Source organism: Eptatretus burgeri, chromosome 3 (genome assembly GCF_056783735.1).
Source record: "Eptatretus burgeri isolate ZD-2024b chromosome 3, Ebu_testis_v1, whole genome shotgun sequence".
In the NCBI taxonomy this organism is placed as follows: Eukaryota; Metazoa; Chordata; class Myxini; order Myxiniformes; family Myxinidae; genus Eptatretus; species Eptatretus burgeri.
In genome coordinates this window covers 107,133,053-107,151,832 of record NC_140963.1, presented here as the reverse complement: position 1 = coordinate 107,151,832, position 18,780 = coordinate 107,133,053, and the positions used below count along the sequence as shown (strand labels likewise).

Genomic DNA, 18,780 nt, shown 5'->3' with positions numbered 1-18,780 from the left:
TTGATCAGTGCCCCAGACGAGATACACTTATAGTCTTGGGGGATTTCAATGCATCGACTGGAACTGATAGGGATGGTTATGGAGGTATGTGTTGGTCCCCATGGGTCAGGAACTATGAACCAGAATAGCACTAAGTTCCTTGACTTTGCAAGAAGTCATGGACTTAGGGTGGCTGGTTCATGGTTTCAGCGCCCACAAGCTCATCGCTGGACTTGGTATTCCAACGCTGGCGGTACGGCAAAGGAGATTGACCATGTCCTCATTGACGGTCGTTGGAGGATGATCCAGAACTGCAGGGTCTACCGGAGTGCTCAGTTCCTCAATACTGACCACAGGCTTGTTGTAGCAACTCTAAAGCTGCACCTTAAATCCTGGAGAATGGTACCATCCCAGCCTAGGCTGGATGTTGCCAAGCTCAGGGATGAGAGAGTAGCTGAGGAGTTTGCGAACAGGCTGAGTGGACACTTGGGGGGTCTGGGTTCTTTGGGGGGTCCTGAAGAGTTGTGGAGTGCCTTCAAGACCACCGTCCTTGATGTTGCCAGTGGATGCCTTGGAGCTCACCGCAGGCAAAGAATAATTTAGTCTCTCAAGGGACACTGGATACCATTGACCAGAGTCGCAGGGCCAGGCTGAATGGCAGAGCTGAGCTGTTCAGGGAGCTGAGGCGTAAAACTGTACGTACACTGAGGGTGGACAAGGAGGCCTATGTGCGAGGAATCTGTGAGGGGGTAGAGCATCACCTGTGGACAGGTGATTCTCGTCCCGCTTACAGGGGAATTCGCGCATTACGTTCATCCAAGCCCATCCCTCGGAGCACTGCAGTTCGAGCAGAGAGTGTTAGGCTCTTGACAAAGGAGTCTGAAGTGAAGGCCCGCTGGGCCGGTTACTTTGAGCGGTTGTACCAGGCTGATCCCCCAGCTGTCGAGTTGGACGTCAAGGGTGTTACAGTCCCTGTTGCTGACCCTCGAATCAACTGTGGTCCACCTTCGCTTGTGGAAACACGGGCTGCGGTGAACCAGTTGAAACGGGGCAAAGCTCCAGGGATCTGTGGCATCCATGCCGAACTTCTCAAGGCTGGTGGAAATGCTGCGCTCGTGTCGTTGCATGCAGTTTTGTGCTCTGCCTGGAACACAGGCATCATCCCAACTGACTGGAAGAGGGGCCTTCTTGTCCCTCTCTGGAAAGGGAAGGGTGATCGCCAGGACTGCAACAACTACCGAGGGGTGACGCTGCTCTCAGTGCCGGGTAAGGTCTTTGCTCGGATAATTCTTGATAGGGTTCGCCACCATCTGCTTGAGCACCAGTGTCCAGAGCAGTCAGGCTTTACACCAAAGAGGTCAACGATTGACCGTATCCTTGCACTTCGTGTCCTCACCGAACGCAGACGAGAGTTTCGGCAGGGGCTGCTTGCAGCCTATGTTGATCTCTGTAAAGCGTTCGATTCAGTGAATCGGGATGTCCTCTGGAGGATTCTTGGTCTTCGTGGGGTGCCACCAAAACTGATCGATCTGATGTCTGAACTCTACTCTGGAACTGAGAGTGCTGTGAAGTGTGGTGGTACCATCTCTGACTTATTTCCAGTTGTTACTGGAGTTCGTCAGGGATGTGTACTTGCCCCCACACTTTTCAGCACTTGTATGGACTGGATTTTAGGGAGGATGTCGGAGAGATCAAGTTGCGGTGCATCGTTTGGGAATGTCAAGATCTCGGACCTTGATTTTGCAGATGATGCAGTCATCTTTGCGGAGACTTTAGACATCCTCTTGGGGGCCCTCGAGGTGCTGAATGAGGAGTCGGAGCCATTGGGATTACGGGTTTCTTGGGTCAAAACTAAGATCCAGGCTTTCGGTGACATCTTGGATGCTGCTGTCCTGTCTGTGTCTGTTTGTGGTGAGGATGTTGAGGTCGTGGAGAGATTCACTTACCTTGGCAGTGATATTCATGTCTCCGCAGGTTGTGAGCCGGAGGTCAATAGACATCTGGGTCGGGCCTGGGGAGTCATGGATTCACTGGATCATGGGGTGTGGCGCTGCCGGTACCTGTGCGGGAGGACGAAAGTCCGAGTCTTCAGGTCCTTGGTACTTCCAGTCTTGCTCTATGGGTGTGAGACTTGGACTCTGGCCAAGGATCTGAAACAGAGACTTAATTCCTTTGGTACCAGGTCTCTTCGGAGAATCCTTGGCTATTGCTGGTCGGATTTTGTGTCCAACGAGCGGTTGCTGAGAGAGCCTTGTTACCTGCATAGTCCGTGAGCGTCATTTGTGGCTGTATGGACATGTGGCTCGTTTTCCTGACGCCGATCCTGCTCACCAGATTCTCAGCGAGGGAGTCTCATGAGTGGAGGAGGCCAGTGGGCCGACCACGTGCCTCATGGTTGCAACAGGTTGACCATCATCTCAAGGAGATGGGGATGGGCCTGGCATCTGCCTGGGGGATGGCCAGACGGAAGCCCCTGGAGTACCAGCGGAAAGTCGACGCAGCGACGCGCTGTTCTGGCACATGCTTCCATGACCTAATCTGTTGAACTCTCTCATACATTAATATTAACAACAACAAAAAATATATATATATACCCAACAACAACAACACGCTCACCTTCTCTCGATTCTGCTTCTTCTTCTTCCTCTTAACTTCCTCCTCATCTTCTTCCTCGATTTTTTTTTCTACACTCCCATGACCTAATCTGTTGAACTCTCTCATACATTATTTTTAACAACAAAAACGATCTTATAATGCTTCATCTTCCTCTCTCTCACACATGTGGTACTCTTTACTGTTTCACAATGCACTACTCTTCTGCTATTTTAACAGACTGCTCTCATTTCGACCTCTCCTTCATTCTTTGCCTAAAAAATCCAACTATTACAGCGCTTCTTCTCTCCATGCTCTGAATTCGCCTTCATTGCATCCATCAAGAATTGTGTTAAATCGCATCTCTGACCTAAAACTTTTAAAAACCACAGTTTGCCATGGATGCTCGCTTTCCATCAAACATTCTTTTTTTCCAACTTCAGTGCCAACTCACCCCCCTCACCCCTCACTCTCACTCTCAAAGCAACCATGCCACTCTTCTCCCATCAAGCCTCCCTCTCACCTCTCTCAAAAATTCCCCCTCACCTTTCTCCCACCTTTCATCCCCCTCACTCTTCCTTCTCAAAGTTGCCCCCCTCTCATCCACCAACCTGCCTCCCTCCACCTCTTCACTCCACCTCCTCAAATCCTCAACTGCCTTCTTCCTCGTCTCTTGTCCCCCTCTCCCCCAGCACCAGAGAGCCTTTTCTCCTCCTCATTCGGCCCCCTCCCCTCACTATTCTGCAATACCCCACACTCCTTCAGCAACCCTCCTTACCTGCCCCCTCGTCCCTTGTCCTACCCTCCCCTCCCCCTCCACCTCCTGCACCCAAAGCCTCCTCCTCTTCCTCTTCATTAAAAGTGTGGACCTCAAATATCCGGGGCCTTCGCTCAAACCTTTCAGATCTTTCCATACAGGTTGCCACTGACAAACCAGACATTATCTGCCTAACAGAAACTTTCCTCTCCCAAGACGTGTCTGACTCCCAAGTATCTCTCCCTGGTTACTCCCTCTTACGGTATGACAGACCTGAGCCTCGTCCTGGTGGAGGTGTTGCTCTCTTCATCAAAGACTCAATTCCTCACTCTCCATGCACTGTTCTCACTCCCCCACACCCCCCGGAATACCTCTGGCTTCGGCTTCCCCTCCACTCCCACCTCATGTTTATATGTGTACTGTACCGTCCACCGAACAGTGATGACTCCATCTACACCTCACTATCCGAAAACATGGACCATCTTCTATCTTCTCATCCAAACTCTCTCTTCCTCTTATGTGGTGACTTCAATTGTCATCACGCCAGTTGGCTAGGTGTGGGTACCTCTCTCACCTGCCATGGCACCTCAGCAAAAGCTTTCTGCGACTCACTCAATCGGTCAACTTCCCGACCCGGATCTCAACCAATGGTACTCCATCTCTTCTGGATCTGATTTTGACAAATTTCCCTGACAATATCTGCTGCTCTTCCTTCGCTCCAATTGGTTCTTCTGACCACGTCCTTGTCAAAGTGGACATCTCTCTGGCTGTTATCAGAGAACCACCTCACCGCCGTCGAGTCTGGCATTTCACTCAAGCCGACTGGCAGGGTCTCCGAGCAGCCATCAAACTTACAGACTGGTCTCCTATCACTACTTTCTCAAACATCAACTCATCCTGGGAATTCTTTCAAAGAAACTTGCTCTCCCTCATGCACAGATTTATCCCCTCTCGTGTTCAGTTGTCTTACCCTTCCTCCCGCCCTTGGTTTACTGAAGCTTGTGGCGAGGCAGTTGTCCTGAAACAACTTGCCTTTGCCTCATGGAAAGCAAACCCAACTGAGGGCAATCTCAGTTCTTTCCACAAAGCTCGGAACAAGTGTGTATCTACCCTCAGGAGAGCCAGAAAACAACATCTTTCTCATCTCAAGTCTGAACTCTCAAACCTCTCTCCCTCCTCAAAATCCTGGTGGCGTTTAATCAAATCTGTTTCTGGTGTATGTTCCCCCTCCATCCCCTCCCTTACCTCAAATGGCCGCACTGCTGATTCCACACGTGATAAAGCTGAATGTTTAAACTCGGTGTTTGCAGCTAAATCTTGTGTCCTAAACCCATCACTATCTCTACCCACTTTACCCAGTCGCACCCAACTGTCCCTGGACTCTGTATCCTTTTCTCCTGACAAGGTGGAGAGCTTGCTTTCAAACCTTGACTCAGATTCTGCAACCGGTCCAGACGGCATCAGCCCACGTGTCCTCAAAGCCTGCTCTTCTGCTCTTGCTCACCCTCTCCCTGTTCTATTCACCCTCTCATTTGCCCAAGGTCATCTGCCATCTGCTTGGAAATCTGCTAACATCACTGCCCTGCATAACCAAGGTGCAAAAACAGATCCCTGTAACTACAGACCAATCAGCCTTCTCCCAATCATCAGCAAGGTTATGGAATCCATCATCGCTTCAGACATGAAATCCTTCCTCTTCTCCAATGGCTTGATTTCCAATCATCAATTTGGTTTCAGACCAGGTCACTCTACCCTGGATATGCTGCTTCTGCTCTCCCATCAATGGATGGAGGTCCTCAATGCCAGACAGGAAATCCGAGCCGTATCCCTGGACATATCACGTGCTTTTGACACAGTCTGGCACCCTGTCCTACTCACCAAACTCTCTTCCCATGGTATTCAAGGCCATCTCCACTCATGGCTCGCAGACTTCCTCTCCTGTCGCAGTCAACGTGTGGCCCTAAAATGGAATTCTTTCATCCCCTCTTCCTGTGCAGGCTGGAGTTCCTCAAGGTAGCGTTCTGGGCCCTGTTCTTTTTCTGGTTTTCATCAATGATCTCTCGGACTCTCTGGAAAATCCTCTATTTCTCTTTGCCGACGACTCCACCCTCTGCCGTACCATCTGTCATCCCTCAGACCGGCAAGCAGCAGCTTCTTCACTCACTGCAGATCTGGATAAAATCACAAACTGTTCCAACACGTGGAACATGTCTTTCAATCCAGACAAATCTCACACTCTCACTATGTCTCTTCAAAAGGACCGTTTACAAACCCCCCCCATCCACTTTCTCAACAATCCTCTGGAAGAAGTCTTTTCTTTCAAGCTTCTAGGTCTCACTATCTCCATGACCTTTCCTGGGAAAGTCACATTTCCAACCTCGCCTCAAAAGCCAGTCGCCGACTGGGAATCCTCCGTCGTGCTAAGTCCTTCCTTGGCCCTCTTGAGCTCCTGACCACTTACAAAGCTTTTGTCCATAGCCTGATGGAGTACTGCTCTCCCCTCTGGGCTGGTGCTCCTGCCTCCCACCTTTCTCGGCTTCACGCTGTCGAAACCAGGGCATTTAAGATCATCGGCATCTCCAGCAATGAAGCTGAGTCTTTGGGCCTCTCACTCAATCACCGCAGGTTGGTCGGTGGTCTTTCTGTCTTCTACAGACTCCTCTCCAGCCTTGCCCCCCCTGCTCTCTCTGCGATTTGTCCCCACCACATTTCCACAGGGCGCTCAAGGTCCGCCAACAACCCCCTTCTGGTAAAACTACCAAAATCACGAATCGCTGCTCATCTTCACTCTTTCATTCCTCTTTTTTCCCGCCTTTGGAATAAACTTCCTCACTCTATTCTTTCCCATTCTTCTTTCCAGGCTTTCAAAACAGCTGTTCACCACCACCTCTTGTCTTCCCCCATCCAAATCCTCCATCTTTTCTACCCCCGATAATCCACCCAAGCCCACTTCCTTCATTTCTCCTGCTTTCCTTCCTGAAAGTCCCTGAAATGTCCATCTTCTCTTCGCCATGTTCCCCGTCCCATCCCCATCTCTCTCCCTTCCACAGTTCACCAATGTGTCTGTTCCCCACTGTTTTGTCCCTTCCACTCCCGCCCCTCTTGTCTCATGCCTCCTTGCTGTGAGTTGTGTGTTAGCTCTCATACGAGCCTCGACCAAGGTATACAAAAAAAAAAAAAAATACCTGACCTGACCTACCACTTACTCAGTCCATAAAACAAAAAATATATTGGATAAAATATTTCCTCGTCTTCATTTTTGCAAAAGTGAAATGTCCCACAAAAATTGCATTAACCTACCATTTTATTTCAGTATTGCACACAACAGGCCTTTCTATATCGTCGTCAAACCAAATCTCCACTATAAAGAGAGGTGGTGGTGGTGGTGGTGGCCCATGCTCATAACCCTTTGAACCCGAGCCGCAATTCAAACCTCCATATACCCGGGCGACAGGATTTTTCTACAGGGAGCCAAGGGCAGGGGAGCTGAAAGTTCAAAGGGTTAACAAAGAATTGGATGAATCATGATGATCCGCAAACACTTCCCAGCTTGGAGCCAATGCTGGAGAAATCGTTGTTCCAACGCAGAGTGCAAAAATTTCCACTTAGCATCCACGGGAAATCGAACCCACACCAACAAGGGCAATGCAATAATGCTTTATCTACTCCACCATAATAAAAAGAAAAATTAATCGATAGATAAAAACGGGAACAGTTGCAGAGTTCCCATAATGTGGGTTAACAGTTTGACTTCTTGAACAACAAGAAGAACCCTTCTCCCCCTCTCCAAATAACCATGCTGCAATAAACCAACACATCTTTAGTCACGACACGAAAGCGCGTAAAGCAGCACACCACCAAATCAACCACGAGTCTCATCCTGCTGTTGATCCGAAAAAGTTTAAAATATATTGGGGTTGCACTGCCATTTTGTGTTACAAGCAGGGGGGGGCAGCATCACGGAGCATACATTCATCGAAGTGGGTACAAATCGGGCTGCCCCACATCACTACAAGCAGCCTCTATCTACTCGATGAAGCAGGACAAGCCTTTGACCTTTGAAATCTGCCAAGAATTCCACGTTCCAGTGCAGGTCAATACAGCTGGGGACTTTCGAAATGCATGCATGAATCATCTTTTCTTGTTTTTTTTTTAACCTTACCGTGTGTATTCATGCCTGGTTTAGGCTTTATGGTTGGGGTGATGGGCTTGGAATCCTAGGATCCTGAGTTCAAATCCCACTCTGCTGTTGAATTAATACCAGGTGGGGTTGACTCTGCCAGTCATCCTTCCGAGGTTGGCAAAATGAGTGCCAGCTTGCTGGTATACTGTGTCGGTGTCCTGTGTCGGAGTGGCGACCCATCCAGGATTGTGCCCAATAGCCAAGGAGACTGCTTAGGCAGCACCAATACTCTGCACAGAGTATGGTCCCAATGGATGGATGGTATGTATTCCCAAGCCCCAGATATGTCATTCCCGTTGGTGTTCAGAAGCACCCAAACCAGTTACCGTGTCTCCATCATGGAAGTCTACCTGGTACATCTCATTCCCATGTTAATATAGCTGGCACAAGCTTCGTGCATCATGTCGTGAAGAGGTTCTTTGTCTAAAAGGTGATAATTATGCATAGCATAGCCTTTCCGATTGCAGACATCCGTTCAATAAATCACAAGCCTGCCATGCTCACAGGAGGCATTCCCGCAAGGCTCCGAATCCATTCACTGGTGGCAATCTGTCAGGGGCTTGAAAAGCACAAGTCCTTCCACCCAAGCCTTGCACTGGCCCACATTGTTGAAAATTTGCAGTACAGGTAGCTGCCCTTTCAGTGAGCTGCAAAGCGTCAACTTTTTCATTGTGCAGAGGCATGCACACCCTCTCTCAGGTATTTAAGTATTTTCAGCCCTTTACAAACCAAGGCATTTTAGGTAAAAACACACACACACACCTTCTCAATCAGTGGCCCAAGGCCGAAAATCCCAACCTGCATCAAATCTGGGTGACCTCGCCCCGCTGTCCGTCCCACCAGACTCCCCAGAATCGCAGGCCGTCACACACAAATAACTTCGTGACGTGGCGGGTCGCTAACCCACCATGAACGCAAATAACTCAACCACGTGACTTAGGGTCCTTAATCTAATTTATCCTGTTGCCTAAAAAATAAAAAATAATCACGTGATCGAATTACCAGGGGTCGCCCTTGGTACGCTTTATCCGAACTGAATCACTTTACCGGATCAGATGCAGCCGAGCGACACTGCCAAGGACGTACCGGCTAAAAGAACGGATCCTTGGGAATAGTCCCACCTAAGTTAGGATATGGACCATGCTGGATCAATTAAAACAGACAAAAACTCGAGCGGGAGCACTCGGTAGAGTGCAAAACCTCCGCCGCCAATACTGCTAGGTCACTCAAGTGACCCTGATACCCTATTCATTCAATTTGACGTCAACAGTGCTCACAGAGTTATAGTTTTCAACTTTCCCTTTAACTTTTACATACTCAATTCATTCGCCATAACTTGATTTTACGTGGGTATATCCACCTGAAGTTCCAAAATCATCCGCAATTATAATTTTGGCATGTTTTTTTTTGTTGGAAACCACTTATAACATATAGAAATGCAAAAAAAATAAAAATAAAAAAATAAAAAAAAATCGAAATGTTGCAAAAAAAGTTGCAAAAATTTTTTTTTCTCTAACTATTTTTTTTGGGGGGGGGGGTGGAAATCACTTAAAACATGTAGAAATGCAAAAAAAAATCCAAATATTTTTTCAAAATGGCTGCCATAGCGGCCATATTGGACTTTGGACCAAGTCCAAAATCTAAAGGCATGATCCTTGGACCATACCTAATCCTCACACCAAGTTTCGTTGAAATCCGTCGGAGTTTTTCCGTAATACTGTTCACAAACAAACAAACAAACAGAAAAGGGTGAAAACAGTAACCTCCGATCTGCGATGGCGGAGGTTAATGAGCTGGGAAAATTTCTTCAAAGGATTTATTAACAGGCAGGCGAGGAAAGGTATGTGGCACAATGAATGTTGTTTATTGTCTGCAGCAGGAATAGGAAGAAATGAGAAGTGCAGCAAAATACAATCAACTTTCAAAAGCAGACACAGAGCAGAGTTATCCCGATACAATTCTTCTACACTCTTAACTTAAACGTGGACAGGCGCTAGGACTCCAGGACACACACACACACGTTGATGAGGCTAAAGGTCTCTCAATACCTTGCACGATCACGCCACTAATACCTTTTTTGGGGGGGAGGGTTGGGGGTGCTCCACTGGGTGATACCTCCCTGACAGCTGGCATGTTGTCTCTTGCTTCGTGCCACTAGCGTCAGTCCAGAGAATGAGACGTGACCGTCGGGCATGCAGAGAGGGACTTAGGTGGAGTCAAAAGTCAATGGGTGGAGAGAGAAGCGGAGTCCGAAGAAATTGGGCGGAGAAGTGGTGAAGAAGGTGGAGTCAGCAACGAGTTGGAACAGAAAGGTGGAGTCAGAAGGCGAATGGTTGAAGATTAATTCCAGGCCAGGACGAGCAACACGAATCGACAGGTTTGAGCGAGCAGGAACGACGACTCCTCCTCCTCTTCCCACCACCCTACAACCCATCCTTTTATAGATCTGAGGGTGCGGAGCAGGGGCGACGACCCGAAGTGACTCGTCATCACCAAAATCGGGTGCTCTAGTTGTGCCCTGGCCAGCACACGGGCCAACCGCCATGACCTGAAGAAACTCCACTTCACTTCTGGCCAGATGGTTCCAAGCTGCAGAATCGTCTCGCTCCAAGCACCGTGACATGAATCGCCTTGCACCAAAACCCGTGCCACGCCCCGGCGACCTGCTGTTGGCGCTTGTCAATGTGCCTGCTCCATAGTGCGCCACGCGGCCTGAGCGATGATAAACCACCCCTGGGCCGTACATGGGTCCACCACACTGATCCGTGTCATCATTTCAGGGAAAAGATTAGAGGGGAGGATAGACACAAGTATTAAATGGGGATTCGGATTGGAAGGAGATGGATATAATTACGAGATGGGAATTTGGAAATGGGTTGGAAAGGGCACGGCCGTGTGCGCTTTGCAAGTTTCCAGTATTTTTGGTGCCGTTTCTTCCATCTCCTCCGTCCGTGTTCCATGCAGCGTGGGCGTCATGTTAGTTGCGCTTTGTCCAGTTGGTGGAAATTACCGCTGCACGTGCGTTGGGCAGGCTGTGATTTCTGCAGAGGGGTGTCCGGCGTAATGCCTGCTTGGCCTTTGCTGAGGACCCATCTCACAGCGAAGGGTGCACATGGCTGGGATTTACCTCAGGAATAAGAGTTGAAGAAAGAATAGGAATGAGTGCAGAGATTTACTCAAACCGAGCTATGAAGTTTACACAACACGTTGTCCCACGAGACAAAAAGGGAAGGGTCTGTCTGAACGTATATTAATGGAATAACTGTCTAGGGACCGCTGTATGATGCTTGCTATTTCTTTGGATGGATGCGTTCCCAGATCCACAACATATATATGTCACAGAATATGCATACAGTACATGTTTTTGTTGCTTTAACAACAGACGAATACCAAAACGAAACCGGCGGAAAGTGGATGCAGCGACGCGCTGTTCTGGCACATGCTCCCATACCTGACCTGACCCGAATACCAACGATTCATAGGGGAAAAGGAAAACATGCAACAGGTATCAAGTTTCAACGATAACATTTTAATTCTGAACATCAAAACACCCATGGATGAAAACCAAACACAGAGTGTTAAAATTGACTTTCACCGCATGACTGTATGGAGGCCATCTTGAATTTTCTTTTTCCAAGTGGCCCATTTCCAAAATCAATTGTCAGCATTTACTTTATTGCTATGCAAAGTTGCATGCTTTCAACACTTAACCCACAATTTGAATGATATTATGCATCATTCTGCCTGACTATAACAGGAGGGAGCAGAATATATTGAATGAAGACAAGAGTGACAATTGCTTTGCAATACATGTCCCCTACCGGTCCCAATGAATGTTTGTTTATTTATTTATTTGTGCGGTGTTTGGCACGCTCGGTGCTGAAAATAATAACCTGATGTACATACATGAAGCAAAAACATTTGTATGGCTTATGTGGATATACAACACATCATGGTCATTAAAATACCTTGGATAATTTCAATTGCACTGGGTCATGGACTAACAAGGACTAAGGCTTGCCCATCTGTGCCGTTTCATGGAATGGCAGCGAATGATTTTAATTAGGGTAGAGTCTGACCAGCTGAACACTGACCCATGTATAAATGTGATATTTTCTAAGTTTAAAAAGGGCACAACTGAAAAAAAAATTATTGAAAAAAATGACCAAATGCCCTGAAACTCAAACTTGTCATAATAAAGCTATGTACCAAGTTTATAGCTGGGATGAGATTCTAACTCAGGCGAGACAGCTCAATGGCACAAGTGAATGCACCTTAAAAGCAAAAATATCTCCAAAACAACTACTCTCAGCAGCTCAGAATAATCTACCAAAGTGAAAAATAATGTGACAAAGCCAGCAAGCATTGCCCAAGGCTAAATGCTTTCATTAATTCCACAGCTGCAGCAACTTGTTCACCTCTAATAGCATTTTTTCAGATAAACTTTGAAATGTAACTGTTCTTATGGATCTGGCCTAAGGGTTACAACGGCCAATGGGGCATATATTAGAATAAGGAATGGTGAGTTGTTGCCACTGCTCAGAACTTGTTCCCATTCTCATCTCTATCTCATTCTGCTATTCCAGTGCTTCGTGGTACGCTGACGACTCGATCAGACAGGCACGCAAGGCACTGCAGGGACAACCCCAGACCGATCTGCTGCACACCAGGAGGAAAGACTGCTCGCTCGATCATCGCACATGGAGCAGGTTTCCCCAACAGCTCTGTTTTTGGCGGAGGTGGTTGTTCATTTTACGATCCGTATTGTTGTTAATATCGACACAACAATATGCTTGTTCTTCTGTCTATGCGTAACTCTCCTTTCCACCCATTGGTGAGAGAGCTGGACTGACTCCACCCAAAATTGTAACCTGAAGAATCATACGGCTGCCATGTTAGTGCTATGTGAAGCCAGACAGCTTCGGAGCCGTTGTATTCACTTACCATGCATGCGCTACTTGCAAGTTTTCCTTTCAGTGCAAAATCATCAGAGCAACTTTTAAAACGATTGTTAAATATCAAAAAGTTTGGAGCATATAGGTGTCTTGGGCCTTGTGAAGGCCACAGCAGTTACAAGCCTGAGGTCCATCAGCGAATGGGAAAGTGTAATTGGAATCTATCCAAGATAGAAAATAACAATGACGTATTATACTGTATATGCATAGGCAATGGGCATGTTTTTGCTTCAAAGATGGGGAGGGGGGGAGAGCGATCGAGGCGGTGGTCTCTTGCCTTATACATCGCCCAAATAACTGGCATTCTCTCGAGTAGGGGTTTCAACCACAAAGGTTCGGCAAGCCCTTGTTAATATTTATGTATATTTTCTTTTAACTCAACCAGGGATCTGAGGTCCCATGTCATTATCAAGATCATTGTTACATCAATCATTGCAAGGTCTTTGTCTGAAGAGTTGCAAGAATCTCGTGAAGGTGTGAAAGAAAGAAGAAAAAAAAAATCCGTCATTTACTTTTAGCAAATTATTATGTGTGTGTGTATATAGTGTTGTGGTTACCAGATTCGCAAACCACCATTCAGGTCCCTTAGGTGAGGTATCTCGGTAAGTGCATGTGTAGTTAGGCCCAAACCCGTTGTCTAGTGGGAATACATGTCATTTATACGTGCTGCGACTCTTCAGGATAGCCGTTTTTCTTTTACTATCTTTATTTTGGACCAACCGCCATGATTACCATCACAACCACAACATCAACCACCAACCACAACGCCGCTTCACCACAACCGCCACGACCTTCCCGTCACACCTCGCAACCGTAGCATCGCCACCGTTCTTGCCCCGCTGTGGGTACCGGTGTTGGACTCATGCAGAACGCGAGTCGAACAGCGTGTACAAAATCACGGATTTTGTGCTTCAAAAACGGATCAAAAACGACACACGCCCACTTTTTGCCGTCCAATCGGTGAGCGAGGGGCGATTTGGCCCCGCCTCCAGAACGATCGATATATGCAAATTTGTGGATCAAAAAGCCTTCACGCCCACTTTTTCTCGGGCCAATGGGGAGCGAGGTGAAAGGTCAAAGGGAGGGGGTCAAAGGCGAAGTTACGGGGGGATAAAAGGACCGTGTTCGTCAGTCAGAGACAGTCGTAAGAGTCAGAACGAGAGAGTCAGCAGAACGGGTCGGAGAGTCAAGAAGAGGAGAGTCGGAAGCAGAGGGTCAAGACTTCGCGGGCGGTGGAGCTGCTCGTCGTGTGTGTTGGAGTCGGAACGGAGGGGACGGAGCTGTGGAAAGGCGGCGACACCAGACGAGGGGGTGCTCGCGTCGTGCAGGAAGCTGCACCCGAGGGAGGCCGACAGCGCGACCTGGCCGAGGTGGAGACGCTCGTCGCACATAATAAAGATCCTCTATACCCCGAGCATCAGCAACCCCCTCCTGTTTCCCCCCGCGCTGAGATAGTGCGACCAAGGGGGCCCCGTTCTCACCCCCTGCCAGGCACTGTCCACGAGGCCCGCGGGTTGCGGGGCCATCGCCGCTCCGCGTCTCATCACCAGACGGGTAGGCCCGACCCGGTCTCGGCCCCAGGCCTACCTCATTCTTGGGGTATTTCTTTTCCTTGGTTTTGGGTATGTGTTGTCGGCGCCGTCTGTGAAGTAGAATTGTATAAGTGTTGCCGTGTGCTCGGTAGTCGGTATTAGCTCTGCACTGTGTTTTCACTTTTATGTTTGCTTTTTGTGTAAATGGAATTGTGTTTTCTTTTTTGTGTGCATTTGGTGGAATTGTATTTGTGTGCTTCCCGTGTGCCGAGAATAAATGTGCTTTATTGTTGAACTGTTCTCCCGCTTCGCTTCGTCTTTTCCCCCATTGAACCCTCATCTTGCTTCACGTAAAGGGTTGGTAGTGGGCTGAGTACGCCCGATAATTAATCGAACCGTCGAGGTCGACGATAACACCGCTCGGTTATTCTGATAGTACGGAACGGGTCGCTTAAGTGGCCCGTGTCCGAAGTCGACCTGCGGCGAGGTGCGATCGCCCGGTCTACCCTCCGCGTGGGTACTTAGGTAGTTCGAATTTGGCGAGCAACCCTATCCCACGCGGGGGCTGATTGGCTCGATCGCGGTGAGACCGAAAGGTCCACCCGTGACTGGTTCCCGGCGTTAGTCCGAGAGGGTCACGACTGGATTGTCCGTCCGGTGGGCGACGTGCCGCGATTCGAGTTACGTGGCCGTTCGCACGCCGGCGGGCGCGAAAACCGCAACAATATATATATATATATATATATATATATATATATATATATATATATATATATATATATATATATATAAATAAATGATTATGGGAGTAGATGTAAAGATTTAATAGGGAAGCTGGCATTGTATAGTGTAGCATGGTTCGTAGACGAGTAGAAACATCTCGATGGAATCAAGTTACGGAATCTGTGAGCTTAAGTGTTCAGTGTCACCACACGAGAGGTGGTGTGGTGTTAATAAGCTTAGGGAGTAAAAATAAGTCCCCCAGTACATGATTGCCCTCTGTGATTCTCCCTATTTTTTATATTTCAAGCCAGGCTGTAAAGCTGGGGAACGAGTCCCTGAAACGACAAACAGAAGCCCCGCCTTCCCAGGTTTGGGGGCGAACAAGCTATGCTCCAGGGGTGGAGGACAGAGAGGGTGATAAGAGGATGGTTGGCTGGCGCAGAGCGAGGAGGCTCCTACTGTATGGGACGAGAAAAGGGAGTGATCGAAGGTGCAGGAGGCAGACACATTTTCGCACGTGTTGAGTTTGGAAGGCTCCGGTCTGGTTCGGCAAAACACGCACATGAGTTCGGTGGCACCTTTTAAGAAAGAGGAAGGCTGGGACATTTGGAGCCTTCATGTGGAAAGCTTCGAGAGAAGCGCCACTGTGCGCACGTGTGCTCTGCGACTAGTGACGGCGCCATTTTGTCTGCGTGTTCACGTGCTAGTGGAAGCGTCCCCATTCCGAGTTTGACGAGGACCAGCCCTGGGCCAGGATACTTTAAAAAAAATTAAAAAGAGGCCGTTTTTCATTTTGTCACCCTTTGTCTGTGTGTGTGCGCGCAAGGCCTTGACCAAAGGATTTATTTGTTTATCATTGTTCTTATTTCCTTTGCATTACCATTTTTGTAAATATTTATGCATTAAATGTGAATATTTTGAAGAAACTACGTGTAATTGTAGTGGGTTCCCAGATAAACTCCCTCAAGCTGTCCTGGTGCAGCGCCCTATGCTGTGTTGCTCCCGGTAGGATCACCTCTCCACCATTATGTGCATGCATTATTCCCAGAGTCTCGGTTATAGCCTTCAAGGGAGAAGCTTTTCCTGAGTTTTAACTCGGACACGACAATAATATAAATATAATCAGGAAGAAGATAATTGGTTTAGGGTCATTTATTGGCACAATATAGACTGCTCATGGTCACTTGAGAGTTGCAATTTCATGGGATTGCGAGTCGGACAGGCGACCATGAAGGGCCATGACATTTAGGAGCCACGCTGTTGCAGTTTCCATCGTGGCTCCAGTGAAGTCGGTGATAGCATGATCAGGAAAAAAAATATATATGAATAAATAAAGTTAAATATTCTGCTATTTGACGAGGTAAAGAAATATGCAATGACCGATGCAAGAATGCCCTTTTGCTTTGATGAGTGGCTGGAGTAAAGGGGGGGGGTGGGTAGAAATCACATTTATGTACAGAATTTGCAACATCAGCCCCACCTTTGGAACCCCTGCATAGTGGGGGAAGAAAAGACAACAACAACCAAGTACCAACAAGCTGTGCCTCATGACCCTTAATGTCCCTTGTAAGTTTGGTTGAGATTGGATAAGTAGCGACCAAATTGCACATTTTGTTACAGTTCTGATCACTGCTTTGTAACTGTGTTGTATCTTCTCTCCCTCCACAATTTGTCAATGAGAAGTTGTGTGGTCATTGAGAGCATGCTCCATAGCACATTGTCAATTGGCAAATTCATCCATTAGACGGGCAGATTGGGTTTGCACTAAAGCGTTTATAAAGTGAAAAGTGAAACGCTTGCCAGGCTCGGTGGGACAGCGTTGTTCAGCAGATTTGGTGTGGTTGTACGTTTTTAAATGATGATTCAGGCCAAATTAAACTGGTGGGACCTTTTTGACCCTTACCCACCAGTGGCACAAATCATTATATGATTATATATATATATATATGTATATATATATATATATATGTATATATATATATGTATATTATAAAATCAATCACACACACACACACACACACACACACACGAACACCACTCACGCTCCTCTTGCCGAAACTGCTGCGTAAATTAAAAAGTGCATTTTAAACTGTCACAAATCCATGGTGAATGGGATTCGACCTGATGTTTCTTGGTTCACAAGCCAGGGATTCAGATGGAAACACCAACAGACAGATTTATCTCTTCACATGCATGGTTACTATGCAGCAAATGTTTGGGGAAGGGAGGGGGGGGTGGGGAAATAAATAAATAATAATAATCATAATAATATATGTTGTGATAAATGATTGTGATGATCCAAACGATTTTCTCTCCCAAAAAGTACAAACTGTAACAACCCGAACAGCATCTTAGTGTCTTGATGTTCCGGTGAATCATTGCTGACATCTATATAATGCCTCGTTTACTAATCACCCAATGGGAACGTGGATACTACAATACACGTGGCAAACACATCAGCTATTGGCTTGAGGAAACAGCCAAGTTCACCCTCGGCTATCACCAAAAACGTAGACACGTGATAAATCAAACTGAACAGTTAAACGGGGAGAAGGAGATGCAAAACAACGGTGCAAGCACACCATGATCAGAAATCAAACATCACATACATATATATATATATATATATATATATATATATATATATATATATATTACATACACACACACACACACACACACACACACACACACACACAGTCTTATGTTGCCTGAATTGGGATTCCAATCCAGAGGTTATTAGAATTACATATTATAAATAATAATAATTTAAAACTTGGATAAACAGTAAACTTATTTGGAACAAATTTATTAGCTCATCAACCCTTCCCCCACCATCATCAATATTAAACAAATAAAATAAAGAAAATCGCAACATTATAATAATGTTCCAACAAAACGTAACCGTGATGGTGGAGCATTCATCGTAAGTCAATGGGACAGCCAGCTTAAGGTCCCCCTGTATAACATATTAAGCTCATCCATAGCAAGTCAAGGGGACAGCCAGCTAAACGTGCGCTGTTTGACATACGAAGCTCATTCATTGCGGCCGCCTGAGTGAATGCAGAGGGTGGTTGCGCTGTATCCTGTTCTTTACGAAGTTTAAAACCACAATTCAAACCGCCAACTACAACCACCCTGCGTGGTGAACAGTCTAAACAGCCTCGAACCTCGTTCGTCACACGGTGCGAGCTACCAACACAACACACTACGTTTTCAAACTTTTCTTAAGAGTCACAGAAAAGTTAATAGCGAAGGAATTTTGCACAACAAACTCCAACGAGGTACCAACGATCCGCCCCATTTAGACACACAAACACACAAACGATTCACGAACAACTTTGAAAAGATGAAAAAAATATTTTTTTTTTCATTTAAATTAACCCGCAGGTCACAAACATCCAGAGGCACTCATTCGAGGAGGAAACATGGCGGCGGCGGCGGTGGAAGATCTGTCATGTTACCTGTTTGAACATCTTCCTTACCTGTCGAGCCCTCAGTGCCTGCAAACCGAGCCGAGCCGTAAATGCAAACAGCCTGAGCCGTGTTTACGGTTTTGTTTGGATCTTGATATTCCAAACGCACACATCGTGAACTCGTGTCTCACAACGCACCTGCACCTGCACCTGCACGTTGGGCGGGGCTTCTTGCACGAACAGCCCCCCCCCTCCCATACATACCTGCCGTTTTACCTGTAACTTTTTACTGCTCAAACGGCAACAGGTGTATGTATATAATATTTAAACTTACCTTTCCAATGCACGTACTCAGTCACGTGTCAATTTGTAAAGTGACTTTTGTAAGTAAACTTTTTGAAAGTTTTAAACAAAATGGACACATTCAAACCAGGATTGAAATTTGAAATGGAACGTTCTATTTATTACGTGTTACACGGGGTGATACGTGGAGTACTGAACTTACAGGATTAGAGATTAGAGGGAGGGTACCGCAGAGCATTGTGGAACACAGGAGACATGTTTGGAGTGATAAAAAGTGAATGAAGGAAGGGAAGGGCAATTAGTGTCTTGATGATACGGGGAGTGAAAGTGGAACGGAGAG

The 18,780-nt window shown here is 47.0% G+C and overlaps 2 protein-coding genes across 2 annotated transcripts in view; one reads left to right on the top strand and one right to left on the bottom strand.

Annotated features, from left to right (window-relative positions):
- The window catches only part of LOC147030621 (major facilitator superfamily domain-containing protein 6-like), a 30,148-nt gene extending 11,765 nt beyond the window's left edge, over positions 1-18,383 (bottom strand). Inside the window, exon 1 of the mRNA XM_085874867.1 lies at positions 18,207-18,383. The gene's annotated coding sequence lies outside the window, so the exon portion shown is untranslated. The remainder of the gene's footprint in view (positions 1-18,206) is intronic.
- MBLAC2 (metallo-beta-lactamase domain containing 2) overlaps positions 1-18,780 on the top strand; it is a 99,440-nt gene that overhangs the window by 42,156 nt on the left and 38,504 nt on the right. The window contains exon 2 of the mRNA XM_085874870.1: positions 12,098-12,250. Coding sequence (XP_085730996.1) covers positions 12,098-12,250 — 153 coding nt within the window. The remainder of the gene's footprint in view (positions 1-12,097; positions 12,251-18,780) is intronic.